This window comes from Gadus chalcogrammus, chromosome 2, assembly GCF_026213295.1.
Source record: "Gadus chalcogrammus isolate NIFS_2021 chromosome 2, NIFS_Gcha_1.0, whole genome shotgun sequence".
In the NCBI taxonomy this organism is placed as follows: Eukaryota; Metazoa; Chordata; class Actinopteri; order Gadiformes; family Gadidae; genus Gadus; species Gadus chalcogrammus.
In genome coordinates, this window is record NC_079413.1 from 11547008 (window position 1) to 11564478 (window position 17471).

The following is a 17471-nucleotide window of genomic DNA, read 5'->3' on the forward strand; positions in this document are numbered from 1 at the left end:
CTCGGTCACCGCTGAGTTCAAACGAGATGGCGAGATGGCGATTCCTCGACTTCCGAGGAAAAGGGGCGTGTTTGTGCGTGTAGCTAGGCAACGTCCTCGGAGCTCCGAGACGGATGGATATTAAAACGCACCATCTCGTGCAGGCTCGAACAGATTGACACAGAGGCCGTTTCTCAATTTGCGTACTTGTGCGTGCTCGTGTGCTCGTGGACTCATGAAACGTCATCAGTCGTTGCCCGAGCACTGTTCCAATTCGAAGCATGCATCAAGCGAGTACTGTCGTAAAACCCGGAAGTGTTCTTGATGCGTGCTCGATCTCGCCGTTTCACCGAGCATGCATCGGAGGTGGCTCGTGTGTACTTGCAACCGCTATAAATCCCAGGATGCATTTCGCACTCGCAGCAGTACGATGGCGGAAAATATGGAGAAGACGCACAACTGTAGCTTAAGTTACTCTGAACTTATATATATATTTATATAATATAATAATAATAATAATAATAATAATAATATAAGATAATATATAAATATATATATATAAAGTCGTGTGTGTATAGCTTATACACATGACAGGACACGCATATCTTTTCAATTTTTATTCATTCAGAATATTTACATACTATTTGAAAATGAAAGAGGCTGGGATTTTGTTTTATATAATTTGTTTATATTGTTCAGTAGTATATGCCTAAATGAGGCCGTAGCACATTTAACGGACGAGCAGAGGTGGTGACGTCATCGAGTCTGCTGCTGTTAGCGACCGAATCAGTTCGAATGAACGAATCTTTAACATTAACGAACCAAACTGATTCTTGTCTCTCGTTCGTCTCGTTCGTTCTCAGACTCGACTCCTCCCAGACCACCCACTAGTCGCTGACTCGCTGTTCGTTCACTGACTGTGAGTGGTGAAGGGGGAAGAGGCTTAGTGAGCGAGCATACGATGATACGATTCAATATCAGTGAAATGGTTAATGCACGCTGTCTTTGTACTTTCTTTGTCATGCCAGATTAATCAAATATTTAAATGTCTCGTCAATCTGTCTCGTTCTTTCATGGTTCGTTCCAGGGACCCCCACCATCATTGCTAAATCAAGTCTATTGTCTTGCTGATATTTTAAACATCCAATGATCAACTACATCCTTCCCCATCCCGCTGAGTTTGGTTAAAGTTGTAATGTTGATTGATGACCGACTTCCACGATCGTTTGAGATTGAGAACGAGGTTGGAGCTGAGTCTGACTGACTCAGCTGAGAACCGTGCATTCCATGATTCGATTCACCGCTACCGGAAACTCGACTGAACGAACGAATGAACGATTCTGAACGACTCTTCTTGGCGAACTGACCGACGCGAATTGAATCAAGGAAAAGAATCATTGAATCCATCACTAATGTTGATACAATTTATAAAATTGTATGGGTCCATGAAAGTGAGGCGACATAGTTTAGTTCTCCTGAAATAATGGTCAGTTTCTCATATTAATGTATGTTGTAGGCCTACTTGTAGATTTTCTTGCATAACAAGTCTTGTAAAAATGTATGCTGATACAATATTCCGATATCAATAAAACAATATTTGTTTTGAAGTTTCCATATTTACCATTTATAGTATACTTTGAAAACCAATGGGTTTCAGTATGTGTTTAAATAAAATAAAAAGGGGGAAATATGGTCATTTTTGAGTGAAAATTACCCAAAGGATATTAAATATAGCTCAAATTTGTTCATACAGTTCACATCCATTTCATTATTCCTTCATCCAAACAGTATTTTTTCCTTTCAACACTTTAGCGGTTCAGAACTGCATTATTTAGCTGACACTGGGTGCCATCTATTGGCTGAGACATGCAACAGCATAGTAACTACGAAAATCTTGGACAGGAGAAAAATGCAAATCACGGATAATATAATACATACTTCATTTACAAATGTGTTGTCTAAAGTTACCATTAAACTATTTATTTCCTCTTTAAGAGCTAGAGACTAGCCAAAATGTGTTTAATCCTTTCCTCTGGGATGAAATACTCATTGGTACGAGTTGAACTGAGATTCAACTGTTACAAAAGGTCTTTGCTTTTCTGACAATAAAACAGCACTGTTCAAAAATATACAATGTGTTGGATTGATAGATTTACCCCCCACCAGAATAAATTAAGGATCTCCACCAGGTCAACCTAAAGTTCAGCAGAATGCAGGATATCACATCTACGATATTCAAAATCGTTTATATACTTCATATACCCCTGTGGCTTCCTGGGGTACGAAAAGTCAGATCCTAGAATCGCCCCTGATGCCCCAATTGATTTCTGAACAAATTTGATCAGTTGACTTTTGAAGAACTATCCATAACACTAAAAAGGGAAAGACGACTACTAGAATAATTTCCCTCTAAATTGCAACCAGAAACAGAACTGTAATACGATAACTAAAAGAACAAGACTAAACCTAGCCTGCTACCACAATATCATAAATCATAAAATTCTGTAGTGCACCCATTTGTACAAACAAAAATATATTGTCAGTGTACATTCTGCCAAGTCTTCTCCTCAAAAACACGACCAATGGACCAGCAAATCGATATCAATCTTTATTGTTAGAAATCCACGCATCAAATCTCATTTCCCCCCCCCTCTTAAGTTACTTTTTTTCCCTTGACCATTTACAGGGAGGGGCTAACGGAGGAGAGGGCGGGAGGATAGCGAGAGAGATAAGCTAGACATCATGCCTTTCCCAGCAGGCGCGGTGCACTACAGGATGGGCTGAAATGAAGGTTGAGGGGGGCAGAGATACATAAAGTGCTTTTGTCAACAAGTTGTTTTTTTATTTTTTAATAGAAAAAGAACCAAAACAAAGGGGTTGGGATGATGGGAGACATTAAGTGTGGGAGGGTCAAGGGTCATAACAAGGCGAGTGCATGTGGAGCAAGAGGGGGGGGGTGGGGAACTGGGCAATGGAGAGGAAGAGTGTGGGGTAATTCATCTTTGAAAAAATAAAAATAAAAAAAGCGTTCCAATGGAGAATAGAAAGTCGTGTGTGTGTTGCATCGTTCAACCCAGGATGAGGCTGGACTTGCCACCTGGAGGGTTTCTCCGCCCTCCGTTGGCTGCCCCGGGATTGGCGTTGGCACCTCCCGACGGGGCGGGGGGCTGTGGTCTCTCCTTCTGCTCCTCGCTCTCCCCCTCAACCTCATCGGGACAGTCTGCAGAAACACACGCGCACACGTGGGCACGTCTGCAGAGAACCACATCTCTGTGCTACGCAGAGACGTCTACAACGGCGTGGCTCTTCACGGACATGCGGTACCTAGAACTTTCAAATTAGTTTTAAGGAGAACAAAAACTTGGTATGATGACGTCATTCGGATATGGGACAGGATAGTCTAGATGTCTCTAGTTGTTTGGCTGCCAAGGTTATGAGTTCAATCCCCGATGCTTGCACTCTTCCCAAATGCCTCTTTCAGCAAGATCGGCCAACCCCTACCTGCTCCTTAATGACATGCATCAAAAGAAATGTTAGGTACTGCAAGTCACGTTGGATAAAAGTACCCAATAGTAAATAATGAAACGTGTGAATAACTGGCAGAAAATATACGATTGGTTGGGTACGTTTCAACACCTCACTGCCAAGGCTCAGAGAACCAGAAATACAGTGTGCTATTTGAGTGACTCAGAGCTGTGCATGACACCTTATTAGGTCAAAACAAACCAGGCTTGAAAAAAGAAAAAGAAAGTTCATGTTAATCAGAGTTCACCTATACTTTGCATAGCCAACCCCTCCTACTTATTGTATGTCCTGGCATTTTATGTACACACTGTATGTCGTACTTAAGTTAATGATAGCACATGTGTAGCATCTTATCCTAGCCATCTTTGCTGTATAAGGAGAATTAACCTAACCATTGTAAGTGCTTTGCACTTGTTTCTATGAGCATCCTTACTGTACCGATAACAATATATAGTTTCACGTTCTTCTGACAAATTTACTAATTGTAAGTCGCTTTGGATAAAAGCGGCTGCTAAAAGCCTTAAAAGTAAGTCACAATAAGCAAGTAGGAGCACAAAAATAAAATTTTACTCAACAGAGGGTGGACAGTGAAGTAATGAAACCTCAGTGCTGGAGGACAGGTATATCGTCCATCATAACCGGGCAAACGCATTACATACTATGGGATGTTGATTCAGGAGCCTGTTATGAACAACCGTTTGTGTGTCTGAATTAACATTTGTACGGCATTGTAACTACCTTGGGATTTTTTAAGAGGTAGTTTATATAACGTAAAAGGGAAACTTGCAAATGCAAATATTCTTTTCAAGTTATGCCCGAAGCGGATGGGACAGACGAGACATGCTCCGATATTAATATCTGTGTGAACGATTGTACGTTTCAGTAGTGCAGATGATGGAAGCTCCAACACTGTTACATGTTTGTAAAAATCCCCTCACTAGACAGGATTCATTACCACAGCATGTCATAGTCAGTCTACATTGTTCCGCGCGCTCCCATGTGCGGGGCCTCTGGTCGGCAGACCCTTCTTGATGAGCACCATGTGCGTGTGTATGGGGCGGACCAAAGCAGATGAGATATGACTTCACCTTTCAGAAGGCAGGAAGCATAACTGCAGTGCCATGGGGGCCACCAAGAATGCTATCCACTGCCAACAGAGTCATTTAGAGATCAGGCACTAGCTTTGTTGGTGCGCCGGTATCTTGGGAGTGGTGCGCAAGATGGGATTTGGAGGATAGGGATGAGTGTCTTACCTTCGCTTGCCTGGTCTTTGCCATTCTCCCCCTGCAACAGAAACATCCAAATGAGATAAAGGAATCACAAAGTGAGGTGCAATGCTTTAGTAGACAGCAGACTTACCAGGTCTAACATAAGAAGCACAGTAAAAACATGAACATCTTTACACAGCCCCCCACTGATGGGCTCTACCCAAGGACACTGAACCAGGCCTACCTCCCGTCTCTGGTTCCAGACCAGTGCGGCTCCGGAGTTGTGGATGGTGGTGAGCTCTGGTTCCGGATTCTTGGGGAAGAGGAGGGGCTGCTGGCACCGTCTCAGAGGCGCAGAGGGCTCACCGCACAGGGTGCCCTGAGGGGCTCCGGCTGGAGAGAGACACACACACACACGTCACGGTATGCAGACCATTTCCCAGACGTTAAGCCAGTCAGCAACAAGGGCACCAGAGCAATTCCAAGACTGATTCGCCACGATCACTGCCAGGCTTATCCTATGGGGGTTAGGCCAGTCATAAATAAACCCTTAATGTGTCATAAATGGAGTAAAGTCTGGTAAACACAAGACCAATCCGCTGGTTATAAAGTACAGTAGCAAACATCCTGAAATCCAGACACTGCAATGGACCAGGAAAATAATGTGGACGGTTTCCAGAAAGACAAGTGAAATCCGAAACACACATCACCCTCATATTCCCTCTCCCCTAGCAAGGCAGGGTATTACAGGCCAGCGTTTGGCCTGCTGCAAGAGGCTGGTGTGTATGTGCGTGTGCGTGTGTGTCCACATAAGGCAACAGCTGTAGTAAGCGCCAGGGGAGGTGGGGGACAGACTGTCCATGACATGGAGGGGGAACAAAGCCAGACAGAGAAAGACGTAGGAGACGCCATTTTGGACGAGAGCAAGGCTTGCTGCTTGTTAATGGACATCAGTGAATCAGCATTGTCTTCCCCCTCGAAAGAGCCACTACGCTCAACAAAGGCTTCTTTATTACAGTGATTCACATTACTTAGTCTGATCAATTAATATGGGCAATAGGAGACCAGCAAATGAAAGGGTCGGGATTGGACTTAATGCAGCCATGAGACAACAGTTGATGCACTGTGGACTCACAACAGATGGCAGGTCCATTAAACTTATAGAAGCACAGTAGCTCCATGATAACAAACCCACCAGTTTCCTAAATCTACAGAGGACTACGCAGCAAACCTTGGGTTTGGCTAGGAGGCCTTGCAGCTCCCCTTCCTCCACTAGAATCCATAGCATGGTCATCTAAATGGTTAGGCTGCCAAACAGACTTTAATGTGGGCCTACAGGTCGGAGTTTAAACATCAGCATAACAGGGGTGATGGTCTGGTCTTACTTGACAGAAGAAAACAGTTAGCCATTATCCTGAAGCAACCCTCTTCTCCTTCTTTCTCTCCCTTGCTGTATATACGGTACTGAAATGTGCCTGCGCACATACTGTTGTATGTAGGGTAAAGCACGCAGGACATGGGATACTTATCCGGTTGTACACGAGTTATGCAAGTTCTTAGTAAACGACACTGAATGTAAAACTGTCTCCTCTGCCATCGTTACAATGACCCCTTGAAAACCTGGCAGTGTAGCACAATGTTGTATGCGGGAGAACTCATGCTGCCCCTGGCAAGTTCGCACGAGTAATTTACGTCACTTGATCTGCCTTTTTGATCAGCGCTTTTGGGGTTCTCAGATCAAGCTATTTTTAGCCACAATCTGTCGATCATGATCGGCGTCCGGTCAATCAGAGCATCTCTACTTGCTACAAAGTGCATCATCGACCTAGGACAGTTGGATGGGAGAACTGAAAGCAGAATTCTACATTTCATTTCTCCACACCCAGCTAGCGTATAGAACCAAGATGGCCGCTAGGTGAATAAGGGCCATTGGCTCCTCCCAATACTGCAAATTAGTTTAATGCCTCTTCCTGGACATTAGCACAAATCTGGCCTTCTCTTCAATCACTTGAAGAATCAGCCAGCCTAATAAAACATGACGCATAAATAAGGTAGAAATGCACAAACGGTAATTCTGATGAAAACCGAGGAAGGAATTGGGTGTGGTCAAAATAAATCAGGGCCCGTTTCCTTGGTAGAACTTTATTTTGTGGGGCTGCATTTGTTGTCGGGCTGTCATTTCACATTCATGGCACCTCTACTGTGGCAATGGAACCGTAAAAAAGTAAATCATCTTTTGATCCTCAATAGCATAATAGCATTCTTTGTTTTGTGGATTTAACCAATTGGATTATGTGTTGTGAATTTCCCCATTGGATCAATAAATATACATTAAAGGGGACCCATTATGTTTTTTCAACTATTATGACTTATAAACGTTGTTATAATGATTGATAGTCATGTTTAACCATACACAAAAAACGATGTAGATTTTCGTGAAACTCTTCCTCTCATCTGGGCGCTTACAACATTCTCTGTCAACTCTCGGTTTCGTCCTTCTCCGCCCCCTAGCGCCCCTCCTGCCAACCCAACTCCGATGTGATTGGTTACCTTCCTCGAAGCGCGTGCGCGGGCAGATTTGACCAGGCATATGGGGGCGCGGCACAAGTGCCTCTACATAGATGATTTCCCGGAAATGTGAACAAGTGAATCGCAAACGTTGTCCCGAGTGTTTAGCGCTCTGCACAGCCACCTCAGACCGTCAGCAGGGAATACGCCGAAATGCATGTACGTCATTATTTGACACTTTAGTATGGTTAAACATGAATATAAATCATTATTAGGGGTGGGAATTGACACGTTTTTATCAATATTAATGCCATTGTCGATTCTGCCCATCGATCTAATTCCTTATCAATTCTCTTACCGATTCCTGAGTAGTTCATTGAGTGGCAAAAAAAAGAGTTCTACAGTCTTCTGCACCAAAAGTAACCATTTTATTTTCTACATACTAACACAAGAACAAGAAACTATAGTCTAAATTAGTTACTGACAATAAATAAGTAATAAAAAAAATAAGACACTTACAATTGAACATGCTAAATTATGATTTAAAACTAAACTTTTATATACATATTTTAGATGTAATAACTGTAAGCTTAACTAAGCTTAAACCAAACGTCATTAAATTAAAGTTTAACACTTTTCTAGGAAGGGTTATAAAAAGTAAACAGACGTACATCCCCTTTAATTAAATAGGCATGAAATGTATGCCTTCATAACATCTTTTTTTTACTGAGCGTCAACAATTCTTATGCAAGAATATAAGCATATCTGCCTTTTCTGGGAGTGAAAGGGGTAACTTGAGCCGATGTCGAGGGGCCAGCTACCTGAGAGCGATCATCTAAAGTGCATGAAATTTGTATAGGTCGGCATTATTAATAAAAACTACGACACTACTACTATAAAAACTGCAGTTGCAAGGCGACAGTGGGCTGCTAATGCAGGATATGTAATGTGAACGTTAGCGTTGTCAACGGAGGACACAGTGGAGCTTGTTTGACTCGTATGCAGGCTTTTGAACACATGGCATTCTTTGGATTTCCATGCAATTCCATGCTTGGTAGACAAACGCTTAAGCATGTTGCTGGTGTTTGCACCCTTACACGAAATGATAGCATTGCACTGATTACCTACGGCAGAATTTTCATTGAGTTTGGTGAAATGGAGCCAGACTTGCGATCGCTTCCTACTCTCCACGATGCTGCCTTGTCGTTTGAAGGTTGTCGGCGCGCGCAGAGTCGTCGTAAAATTTTTGCGGAAACCGGAAAACGTGGTGCGGAATCGTTGAGAAGAATCGATAACGTTGGAGGCGTACGATTCCGATGGAATTGGTTAGTTGGAACCGGTTCTGAGTAGGAACCGGTTCTCGATTCCCACCCCTTATCATTATAACAACGTTTATAGGTCATAAAAGTCGAAAAAGCATAATAGGTCCCCTTTAAATATGCCTCCTTACGATGATTGAGATTTCTGTAACATTTTCTGGCAATTGGAATTTGCAGGTTATAATCACTGGCCATCCTTATTTGTCCTTACTAATAGAGGGGCCCAAGCTTTATATCATTAAACTACTGCATTGCATTACATTATAATACTGGATTTGCATGTTCATCCAGGTAGAGTTAAGTAAGATGACCTCAAGACCAGGTGGGACTCCCCAGAACCAACCGACTGTTTAAGCTAGGTAAACAGAAAAGAGGAAAATGTAACTTACTGGGTGGGTTGTTCCTTCGATGGGCGTGGGGGTCATCAGGCTCTGCAAAGATGTTGGAAGCCATCTTGTTTTTGCGGGGGGTGGATTCCTCATCCGTGCCGAATGAGATGTTTGAGGCCCCGCCCGGTGGTCGCAGTACCCTGGTGTATGACAAGAGGACAGATTGTATGTATTGGAGACAGTTTGTTTTGAAAAGAACTATCCAACACCCAAACAATCAAATGTACATCTCACACAAACGTACACAAAGTCGTTCCATTATGAAATGTGATGGACTTTATAGTTAGCATGGTAGAACACAGACGATGTAGGTCACCCAATAATTACTTTCTAGAACATAAATACAGGCGATCCGCCTGTATTTTACCCTCTAAACAGAAGGAGCCAATAGTTATTCCTCAAAATGATGGCTTCACAAAGGGGAGTTGATAATAAGTATGGGGGCGAGGTTCTCCTCCATTAATAAGAGACTGGAGGGCGGAGGACAGATACTGATGTGTTAGTGGAGCCACCAGCTGACACAAACGGCAGCTGTCGGAGGGCCGTCGGCGGGCAGATGGATTCCACAATCCAGCCCTACAGTGGGGCGAGGTGATCCATAAACTCTATGCATTATTATTATTAGCCCCAAAATTGTCAATCGTTTGAATGTTAGTAGTTGTGACACCGAGCTTACGGTAATATCTAAACTAGAATTCACCTCCCAGCCAGGGATGAGATCATGGTTTCCGCGAGGATTGCAGCGAGGAAAAGGTTTTTAGCTGCCTGGCAACCGCAGACCCCACCCTAAAATAAAGCTTGCATTTTTTTTCTCCAAATAATCATTAAGAGAAACGGAAGATCTACCAATGTTAATATCACAAATAGTCTCAAGGAGATGGGCGGTCATAAATCGTAGCTGCACTGTTTAAGATGCACTGATCGTTAGTCAAGAATGGGCGGCTTTTGGGGGCCTTGGTTTTGCCTTCAAATTGGATTGCCGCTGGGCAGACCTCTGTGGTCGGTTGCCAGTTAAACCGAACAGCAGTTAGCTAAAGACTTGGTAGCATTCGGTAAAGCAAAAGCAGCAAGGAAAGATTAACCGGCTTTAGCAAGCTCAAAGCCCCCCAACCCTCATCACTCAAACAGTTAAAACTGAACGACATTCATCATACTCAGTGAAACCAAACCAATGGAATCACCAATGTATGTATCAAGTCCGGATTAAAATCAGCAAAGAATTAGACACTGCAAAGTAAATGTGCATGGCGACTTCAAGCAGCATCACTTTTAGTTGGCCGATGGCGCACGGTTTGCATTATTTTTTTTCCAATAAAGTTGTATTTCCCCAGTAATTAAAAGTAATAAAGCAAATAGGATTAATGTAAATGTATGCAACTGTCACGATATAGCAAAAAAAAAAGAAGTAAGTATCGGTGTTCAATGGACAATTGACTGCGAAGCCAACGCTAATGAGAAAGGTCTGGCCATTTTCAAGGATAGGGCGTTAGACTATAGTCCGTTTGATTTTGCTAAAAAAAAAAAAAGTCAGATACGGTCAGCGTTTTACTCGTGGCATTGGATTAAAGACGGGCAATAGTACATTTAGAATGCCAACTGCAAGGTATACAGTTGTTGAGCAGCTTTCAAGTGCAAGGCAAAAAACAAACAAAAAAAAAATCCTAAAAAAAATAAGGTTGGTCTGTCTGTTCAACTGACCCAATTAGATAGAAAGCAGAAACGCTAGCCTCGGGATCATAGCTCAAGGCTATAGGGTAGCGAGACCAGACAGCCAACGAGATAAATTAGCTAGACGATGGTATAGTTCAGCTAAATAAAAAAGAATCCCCTGCCGGCCATCGACGGGCTAGCTATCAGAATTGTCCCAACATGATCAGAAAAGCTGAAGCAAAGAGGCGTCAGCGAAGCCGAGAGGGCTGTCCGCATTGCATTCTTTTGTTTGTTCATGGAGCCTTTCCGATTCTTTACCTTGAACTGCTTTTCGCACCGGGTTCCAATCCTTGAAAGGTCGATGTCGTCGTCATCTTTGGGATGGAATACAGTTGCCTTTTGCAAGGACTAATAGCTAATTTCTAAGACTATAAAAATCTGGGTTTCGGCAATCCTTTCCGCAGAGATGATAAGAGGATGTAGACTCCACCCGACACTGAAAAACGCTCGAAATTGTAGGCGTTTGTCGTTCCTTTAGCGTCCCATAAGTCCCAGCCCACTAGCGATCCGCACGCTCTGGTTGGACGGAACACCAGGGATCGCCTCTCTGGTTGGTAGCATGCTTCGCCGATTAATGTCAACGATCAGACAGCATGAGCAACATCCTGGTGCTTAGTCAGTGTTTTAGTCATTCTTTATATTTAAAAACAAATGTTAAAATATGCTCTTGTCATTATGTGTTATAGGGGCTGGGTTATTCTTCGACTTTTAAGTAAAACTATTTTAATATTGTTTTTTTATAAAAAAAACAATAACTGCCACAAACAACCGTACAAGAAACAATAATTGGGAGTTTGGTAAAAACAGTCGATTTATTTAAACAAACATTAACTTCAGATTAAGATTTAGACTAACATGACATTATGGCCTTGCATAACTATAAGACAAGGTGGTCATTTTTCCTACACATTCACTACTTTATTTAAAAAAGGGGTTAGAAAATCAATTTTTTAGGCAGATAGACTTAATACAATAATCTGCTCTGCAATATCCAGCCCAAAACAGATTGACTTGTAGAGCTTTTTTCTCAGATGACAGCTAAGCCTAGCCTATAGCCAAACATTCAATTAATTCCTTTCAATTCATTCTTTCCATTCATAGTCTGTATCTTCAGAACAAGCCCTACCAAGTCTAAACGAGGTCGAGTAACATTTGCCATGGCATGACATCAGCAAATAAAACCATAACTTAGACTGCATTATGTACAACAACAGCAAAGTAACATGGGTGAGAATAAAGTCAAAAAAACTATACAAAAAAAAAAAAAAATTGTAGTTGAGAATGCTGATGTCTGGCCATTCTTTTGTGACAGCAGAGAGAGTTGCAAATAAGCATATTGAGCGTGCGTTTGTGTGTGTAGCGATTCAGGAAAGGATGATGGGGGGAACCGGTTGCTGATACACGGCTGCGATTAAAGCAGACCGCCTGTCTGTTGCTGGAATACGTCAATCGTATCTTCATCCTCCATTTCCAACTGTAATTTGAAACGATAACAGGGGGGTGGGGTCAGAGGAGAAAACAAATGATATGGTTACAAGCCTAACCCAGCTGCTGGTAGAAGTTAAAAATGCTGCTCTTGGTGAGATTTCTCTTTGCTCAAGGGCCTGGGAAGGCCATGTTTTAGTCGAGTTTCCTCATCCAATGATGTTCTTCAACAGCATACACGTTACCCTACACCACATGGTCAGGCTTACTTGTGATGGTGTATCCGTCTCGTTTATTGGCTGTCCATCAAACCGGAACCTGATTTGCCGGATGGCCAGTCCCTAGGAGGGGTTGGGGCAAAGACAAATTAGTTAATAATGTACATACATGAAACTGTACCCAGTTGTCTCTGCATGTTTTCAATGTAATTTTGAAATGGCATAAAGCAAGGCTGAGGTATTGTAGGCATATCTCAAACACATGGGGGGGAACATATGCACTGATGGGGACTTTCATCTCAAATGAACTCCCTTCATGTGGTGCCTGTCCTATGTCTGACCTTATTTTTCCCTTCACCAAAAGATCACAGGGGAAAGACAAATAAGAACATAATAGCTTTTATTATCAAGAGCTAAAGCTTTGTTAGCTGTCACATACGTCTGTTTTAAGTGGACTATAATATGATGATGATAATAATAATAATAATAATAATAATAATAATGATTATGACCGATAGGATTACATTTGTTGCATGAAAATATCAGATTTTAATTCGTTTTAAATATGTGGGAGGAATTCAATAAAGCATTTAACAATTGCTTTTGCTTGTTCATTGAATATTAAATTCATTTTAGTAAACCATTCAAGTATTCAGGTATATTTTAATTTACTACTATATATTGCCAGGATCATATTGAAAGTATACGTTTTCATATATTCTGACGCATCCACATCGACCAGCTCCATATATGCAGTAGCGGCACAGCAAAAGGCACAGTGTGGGGTTGAGCGAGGCTGGATCAGTGACCTACAGGATGGAGGCTTGCACAGCTCTCTGTATTAGACCCCAGGATTAAGATGTTAGCATCATAATGTTATGGTTCACTGGCATGATTATAAATTGGTGCCTCTGCCAAATGTTTTTATGGCCAGGCCATGTGGTTTTTATTCTGTGATTTTTATTATATATTTGTTACAAGGAGTTTATATCGATTTATTAGGTTATATCCATCAATGTCAATACTTAGGTGGACTGGGGGCTTCCTAACTTTGTAGAGTTGGATATTTTTGTACATGGGCCTTTTTCTAGCGATCCAAAATCCAGAGGGGTGTTTGCATTTTTTTTTTTCTCTTCATGCTCTTGAATAGCTCTAAGGTTGTGTTGTCATTCAAACGTTGCAGTGTTCAAACCACCTTTTTTGTTTTTATCCCCATATGTTCAAAATCATGTCCTAATTGGAGAGGTGCAGTAAAGTATTTTTAAATGTGTATGTAATCCAGCGAAAAGAAGAATTATGTTTACGGTAACTCTTTTAATCTATATAGGATGTGGGACCCTTCCCCGGAGCCTGCCATGTTGCACCGTCATGTTTCCAAAGTGGCTCAGAGTGAGAAAACATTGAGTTTTTGTTTTAGTTGTAATCATAATTGCTGTCTTACTTAAAAATGTTGACCTATGTTTTACAGATTAAATAACTAAATGTGATTAAATTATCTATCAAGAAACCTCATCACCGGACACTTCGCTACCCGATGCTATCGTTGACGATGACATCATTTTGGAAGAACCTCCTTATAAGCCAGTAACAGGCCATCGTAGCCTCTCCTACATCATTGGAAAATGAGGGATGCAGGGAGGTATGGGGTGCTAATCAGTTGATTGCAATCTGCTACCTAACCGCTAGATACCACTAAATCCTTCACACTCCATATTTACGTGGATTTCATTTCCATTGCGAGCACTCCCACAGTTGTGCCATAACTTCAAGCACTGCTTGAAAACGTTGCCATATGAACCGTGGCTGAGGGCTGTGATTACATAATTTTTAGGTTTTTCGCATGACAAATCTCCCTTTGGTGCACACAGCATGCAGCCACTGTCTCAGTAGATACCATGTATGTATACAGCACTTGTGTGCAATACCTTTCTACAAAGTTGATGCTAGTGTTCGCCATCCATCATTGTGGCCGGCAGATTTTGGGCAGCGTTTCCAAGCTGTAGGAACCTCATTCAAACCTCACGCTTGATGGACTGACTAACTGGAATCAATCTAGAAGTGTTGTTCTGTTTTAATACTGCTAAACTTATTGATGAAATAGAAAACAAGAAAATAAATATTTTAAGCACGTAATGGGTAGGATGGAGCCCCTCCTTGTTAGTAGGAGGGAGACTACTCACTGAAAAAAAATCTAAATTACATTGTTCCTTCTAATCCAACTTGCTTTGCAATTGTGACACAACTACTGTAGCTTGGCTTGCTGGGTGGAATGAGTGGCAGGGGTTAAGCTAGTGTCGATAGTAAGATTCTTGTATGGTATAACCCATAATGTATGGGTTAGCCGGCATTTTGTATTTTAAGAAAATATCAGTAATGGGTTGTGATTTTATTGATACGATTATTGAAATCCCCATCATTCACCTTTGACTACAGTCAGATATGTCCAGGTTATTTAAAGCTACCAGCCAGGTGAAATGTTATAACGACTTTAAAGGTTGCATCAGCGATTCTAGGCCGAAACATTAATGATCCCGCCCCATAAGCTGGCAGTCAAAAAGAACGCGTCTCTGTAGGCAGCCTATGTCACGAGATCGTACACAATAACAAATGGTAATACCAACCACTGAAAACCAAAATAAATAGTATTCTAACCAATCACAGACAAGGGTTGGGTTTTGCACTGCGTTTATGATAGTTTTTACTGGATGCACGAAACACGGAAGGGAGGGGCGAGCTAGCTCTGTTTGTTTGGGATCTCGCTTCAAATAGACCTCTGAAGAATAAGTCCCGTGTTAGCGGTTCCCTCGGTCAAATGTCTATGGGAATTGGGAAATAACATGGCGTTTTTGAATGATCGTCGCACATAACAAACTCTGCAGGTGGCGAAGAAGTAAAAGCTGCGTTTTGGATTGTCGGTGCCCTTAAAAGTAGCATTAATAATCGTTTACTACTTTAACTGCACCGACAATCCAAAAACCCAGTCGAAACTAGATGGAAAAAGTCTGGAGATCAAAGCGGGATACAGCTTTTACTTTTTCACCACCTACGGAGTTTGTTATGTACAATCATTCAAAAACCCAATGTTATTTCCCATAGACATTTGACCGAGGGAGCCAGGAGCCTCGGAGGCGGGACGTATTCTTCAGAGGTCTATACCAACAGAAGTGACGTCACCCAACATCGCTGATACAATCTTTGATACAACCGCTGATACAACCAACTCACACCGTGCTGCAGGGAGATTCAGCACGATTCTCCCCCTCCCCCCGCTGGCCCGTGGTCACACTGCTTCCAAAGGCCGTGGCCTGGGCACGATTGCTCCTTCATACATACGTCATCACGTCGTAATACGATAAATACGTCATCACCAAGCGTGGTGTCCAGCTGCGACTGAATGCTGTCGTCGGCCCAAATTTCAAGTAAAAACTCGACTTCACTATCGCACCAACGTAAACCCTCTCGTGAACCGCTTGCCGCCATTGTTTAAAATGATTGTTGTGGGGAAGAAGGGCATGGACCTATAAAGAAAGAAGGGTCGCGCAAGGACTACGTCATCCAGCTCACGTTGCGTATCCGCGCGTGTCATCTCATTAGCATCTGTACTTTGGCCATGGCACACCTCTCCCAAGTGTGCCGTGGCCAAGGGGCTGTTCCGTGCTGGAATACGGATGGCATGGTCACACTAGCCAAACGTTCTAGACTTTAGTATGCAAATTAGCTCGGGCACGGGGACGCGGCCCTAGTGTGAGTGGCCCCTTTAACTTGTTCCAGAAGGTAGCCCAATCATTGCAGCTAATTGCACGGTATACTTCATTGTTACTATATTGGTTCCATTCAACTCACCTATGGTTGATTGAGCCAATTTGGCCACAGTTATGTAATCTATGTTTTTTATAATGATATTGTTACCCATGTTTAAAGTTTAAAAAAAAGGCATACAACTGACTGATGGTTTTGTCTCAAGAATATCATTGGCCAGGATGACCTTTTGTTGCCTCATTTCACATTGGTAAATAGGATACACAAGGGCACTGCCTGAGTAGGCCTAATTAATCTACGTCACTTCTGTAATTTCCAATCACCCATTATGTATTTCTAGTATAGTTAAATGTGTAGCAGTTGTACCTGTCTCTCGCAGTAGGCTTTCATGAGTTTGCTGAGGGGGGTGTGCCTTTTAATCTTGAACTGAACCACAGAGCCATCCTGTCCTGCTACCTTCAGGTTTATATGCTCGCTGCTTTCCGTTTTCACTCCTTCCTAAAAAAAAAAGGGGGGGGGGAATGCATTAGAGATTAATCATAAAGCATGCAAAGGAACATTGACTCAGAAATCCGATGATGCCAACTGTAGAAAGGCAGGCAAATGTAGAAGAAAACGTATGGTTTTGTCTTAACGGCGTCCAGACATGAATTGTTGAGTCATTCCACCATTCAATTGAATGAATGCAGGTGTGACACTTTAAGGAGCACAGATAATTTCACAAAATAATCGCAGTCACAATAAAATGAACCTCACTGGCCGAAATACATTGTCTGAATAAGAGAAGATGAACTGAATTAATCCCAGAGGGGAATTTAGGTTTATTTATTCTTACAACATGCATACAGAATTCATCCATTAATGCTTTTTGGTAACTTTTTATTTTATTAAAGGAAACGACGTGTGGAGCCCATAAATAATGAAGGAGAATTCAAAGTAACTTTCGGAATGTTATAATCAACAAACAAGATTGGGCCAACAGTAGGGAGACTAGTCAACTAAGAGACAACGACTGGGTTAATAGCCACCATTCATTCATTCATTCGTGGAGATTTTATGTTTAGGGTAAAGCAACATCACTGAGCGCATTGGTTTGCGGTCAGTAATCAAATGGAGCAATATACGCGCCTATAAATGCGCGTTCACAATCCTTCCGGTGTATTCAAGTAGTAGTTGATTTTTTTTTCTGTCCACAACTTGAAATAAGGCATTTTAAGAATAAGATGTCAACTTTTATTTTAGACCATAACCTAATGATACAGCCAATTATGTGGAACATTGGGCGCAATATTTAGAAACTCACCTTAGGTTTTTCATCAGCCATGGTTACTCTTTTTGCGCTTCTCTACGCTGCAACACAAAGAATACGGGTACGCGCACGTGCTCGCTACCGCTTAAATTATTATACAAGCGTGCGCGTCCATGCGTCCA

General features: G+C 42.1%; 2 protein-coding genes across 2 annotated transcripts; both read right to left on the reverse strand.

Annotated features, from left to right (window-relative positions):
• Nucleotides 1-583: 583 nt before the first annotated feature.
• On the reverse strand, nt 584-11297 carry jpt1b (Jupiter microtubule associated homolog 1b). The gene is made up of 5 exons (XM_056580740.1): nt 10897-11297; nt 8929-9068; nt 4957-5105; nt 4758-4788; nt 584-3199 (listed from the first exon to the last, which is right to left on the reverse strand). Exons 1-5 carry the CDS (start codon nt 10950-10952, stop codon nt 3048-3050), a joined length of 528 nt encoding a protein of 175 aa, XP_056436715.1. The 5' UTR covers nt 10953-11297; the 3' UTR covers nt 584-3047.
• Nucleotides 11298-11427: 130 nt separating this feature from the next.
• On the reverse strand, nt 11428-17446 carry LOC130374144 (small ubiquitin-related modifier 2-like). The gene is made up of 4 exons (XM_056580748.1): nt 17344-17446; nt 16407-16538; nt 12333-12404; nt 11428-12112 (listed from the first exon to the last, which is right to left on the reverse strand). Exons 1-4 carry the CDS (start codon nt 17362-17364, stop codon nt 12050-12052), a joined length of 288 nt encoding a protein of 95 aa, XP_056436723.1. The 5' UTR covers nt 17365-17446; the 3' UTR covers nt 11428-12049.
• Nucleotides 17447-17471: the final 25 nt, after the last annotated feature.

Coding starts and splice junctions, on each gene's coding strand:
- jpt1b (XM_056580740.1), bottom strand. CDS start 10,952: ATGACGACGACATCGACCTTTCAAGGATTGGAACCCGGTGCGAAAAGC. Junction 5,106..8,928: donor TCGAAGGAACAACCCACCCA/GTAAGTTACATT, acceptor GTCTCTCTCCAG/CCGGAGCCCCTCAGGGCACC. Junction 4,789..4,956: donor TCTGGAACCAGAGACGGGAG/GTAGGCCTGGTT, acceptor TTTCTGTTGCAG/GGGGAGAATGGCAAAGACCA.
- LOC130374144 (XM_056580748.1), bottom strand. CDS start 17,364: ATGGCTGATGAAAAACCTAAG. Junction 16,539..17,343: donor TGGCTGATGAAAAACCTAAG/GTGAGTTTCTAA, acceptor TTTTTTTTTTAG/GAAGGAGTGAAAACGGAAAG. Junction 12,113..12,332: donor AGACGGATACACCATCACAA/GTAAGCCTGACC, acceptor TTCAAATTACAG/TTGGAAATGGAGGATGAAGA.